The 2799-nt window shown below is 31.7% G+C and overlaps 1 protein-coding gene across 1 annotated transcript; it reads left to right on the forward strand.

The window, feature by feature from the left end:
* Nucleotides 1-1679: 1679 nt before the first annotated feature.
* Nucleotides 1680-2793, forward strand: LOC115034857 (myelin expression factor 2-like; the record flags this gene model as incomplete). The annotated part of the gene is made up of 4 exons (XM_029492354.1): nucleotides 1680-1819; nucleotides 2114-2270; nucleotides 2493-2647; nucleotides 2712-2793. Coding segments are annotated over exons 2-4 (376 nt in total), but the record flags the coding sequence as incomplete, so codon positions are not given.
* Between the last annotated feature and the right edge of the window lie 6 nt (nucleotides 2794-2799).

The raw sequence follows: 2799 nt of genomic DNA on the forward strand, positions 1-2799 counted from the left end.
AGCTAAATAAAAAAACCAATAAAAATAATTAACCTTATTCTAATAAGTATAATTAGTATAAAATGTCAAGATAAAAGTTTTAATAAAAGCGATGAAGAATTTTTTATGATTTCCAAGACTTTTTCTGCACCCCCTTTCACTTATCATTGATCACTTATCAATTATCACGATATCGATTTATTATAACTAATAACTAAACACGTCTACATTAATATATGCTAATATACGCTATGCCAAATGACTATGTTGCTATGTCTCATATTAATATATTATAACCCCATCATGTCGCATTACTATATTTTAATATTTACTTATGTCCCTACCGATATAATTGTACTAACAAGGCACCGGCCCAAAACCCAGCCAAAGACAGAGGCCCACTGTCCTCTAGGACAGTAGACCACTGGGCCAGTCCGGCCCTGAATATATCATTATTAGCCCAGTATCGGGCTGAATTTTCTGTTTCCCCGGGGCCAATTTTTATTTCCAGTCCACCCCTGCTTATATAGCATGAGTTATATTCAATACTATTACAATACTAATTACCTACTATTAAAGCTTAAAGGTATATTTATATCTTAATATTTCCTAATGAACTCGACAATTTGTCATTTTTGTCGGAGTATTAACTATTATTTATGATTATGAGTTATGACGAAGAAACATATATTATCAGTGTTGGGTAAAGTACTTTTAAAAAGTAATAAAATTACATTACTAGTTACAATAAATATTTTTATTTAAATTACATTCGCGTTACCCGATATCATTATTATCACGGTAGGTACTTTACTTTTACATTTGAAATGTAAGAAGTTTCAAATAACATTACTTTAAAAAAAAAAAATAAAATTGACTAGATAGTAGATATTAAATAAGCCATGGGTATATGGTATATCTTAAATCATTTATCATGGTAATATGGTACGCAGTAGACTATGCACTATAAGCAAGGTATGATACACGTATACAGGGGTGGACTGGCCTAGGGGTCTAATGTCCTTGGTTGAGTTTTAGGCCGATATCTTGTAAGTGGTACGATTATATTGTATAGGTCATAGAACATCGGAACATAAACATAGTAATGCGACATAAACATAATATGATTCTATATTAAATATATTTATATGAGACAGAGGTCTCATCAAACTTAAATAGTTAAATGGTTCCAGTTTCTATAACGAATAAATTATAAACTACTCTCTTTAATTTGCCATTATATTATTTGGGGGACAAAAAAGATTTTGGCGGCTACGCCCCCTCTAGCTCTCAACTAATTACGCCTATAGTCAGGATAGGGCATTTGTTATTTGTTATATATATCTTGGATAATGGCATTAATGGGTCGGACCCTACCCAGTCCGGCCCTGCACGTTTAGGTTGATACCATAGATATATACAAGGTTATGTTAAGGTTAGGTTCAAGGTAGATTTACTACTTTGGTTAAGTTAAATATACAGTGTTGTATACTTGTATCTATATTCTATGGTTGATACACGTCCTTGGTATGCACACAAAATAAATTCAATATTATGTATGTAGTTAATTTTAAAATTTTTTATTATTCCCGCTTTTTTATACCATGGAAGTATAGATAACCATTTTATACCACATACCATACCTACAATTTAAAGTGACGCTTTGGAGCAGCAGGCTAGCTATGACGGTGGTGTTGCCATAGAACAACAAATATTATTCAAAGCGTAGATTGTAGAACGTTGTGAATTGTGATTTGTGATTTGTGATTTGTAACCATTGGCTGTTCTGTTTTGGTGTTGGTGTTTTTATCCGATTCTTGTTTTCGTTTCTACTAGCTTTGTAAGTATGATTTTACAGTTTTGTATTTTTGTATTAGGGAGGACATTTACGTCATAACAAGTTATTTAGCGTATTGTGTTTGACGTTTGTTCGTTTTGAGTACTTGGCCTGTATTTTGGTACGCCATTTGTAAATAGTTCGGTTATTATATTAATCCATTTCGTTTGATACTTTCATAATATGTTAGATTAAGTTCATAAAATTAATTTATCTGGTACAAGTTTATAAGTTATTGCTTCCATTCGAATCAAATAGTTGATATAAATATTAATGTACCTATTTATTTTCATTAAGTAAATCATTTTAGCAAATATGCGATTGGGCGATAGAAACCGTGACAGGAGTCGCAGTCCACTAAGGTCTCGAAAAAGTGGATGTAAAAAAGTTTTTGTCTCGAATATACCATATGAATTCAAATGGAAGGAGCTAAAAGAGTTGTTCAAAAAAGAAGGTATGTATCTATATTATAATAAAACGATACAAACATTAGGTTAATTGTTTTAATATTATAAATAATTTCTGGTCAAATTTGCTTATGCTATTTGGGCCTCTAAAACAAGATTGGTTTCATCTTTAGACCGACCTTTTTCTGCATAAACAAGGATATTAAATATTTTAATACGAAGGGCTCTAATTCAAAACCTGTTTATTTATTTTTATTATTTTGTTTTAGTTGGCGATGTGTCTTTTGTAGTTGTATACTCAGACGAAAAAGACAAATCTAGAGGCTGTGGTACAGTTGAGTTTGACAGAGTAGATTCAGCTCAAAAGGCTATTGATAAGATGCACCGTTTTGATATAAATGGAAGAAAATTAGTAGTTAAAGAGGTATATAATATTAGATAAAATTATTTATGATATTTAATTAATTGTGCGTTTTAATTTGCTATAGGATGATATTGATAGAGATAAAACTGGACGTCCATTGCCAAATGGACCACGTAGTAGCGGTGGTGGTGGTGGTGGCGGCGGCGGCGGTG

This window comes from Acyrthosiphon pisum, unplaced genomic scaffold (assembly GCF_005508785.2).
Source record: "Acyrthosiphon pisum isolate AL4f unplaced genomic scaffold, pea_aphid_22Mar2018_4r6ur Scaffold_21308;HRSCAF=23586, whole genome shotgun sequence".
Classification (NCBI taxonomy): Eukaryota; Metazoa; Arthropoda; class Insecta; order Hemiptera; family Aphididae; genus Acyrthosiphon; species Acyrthosiphon pisum.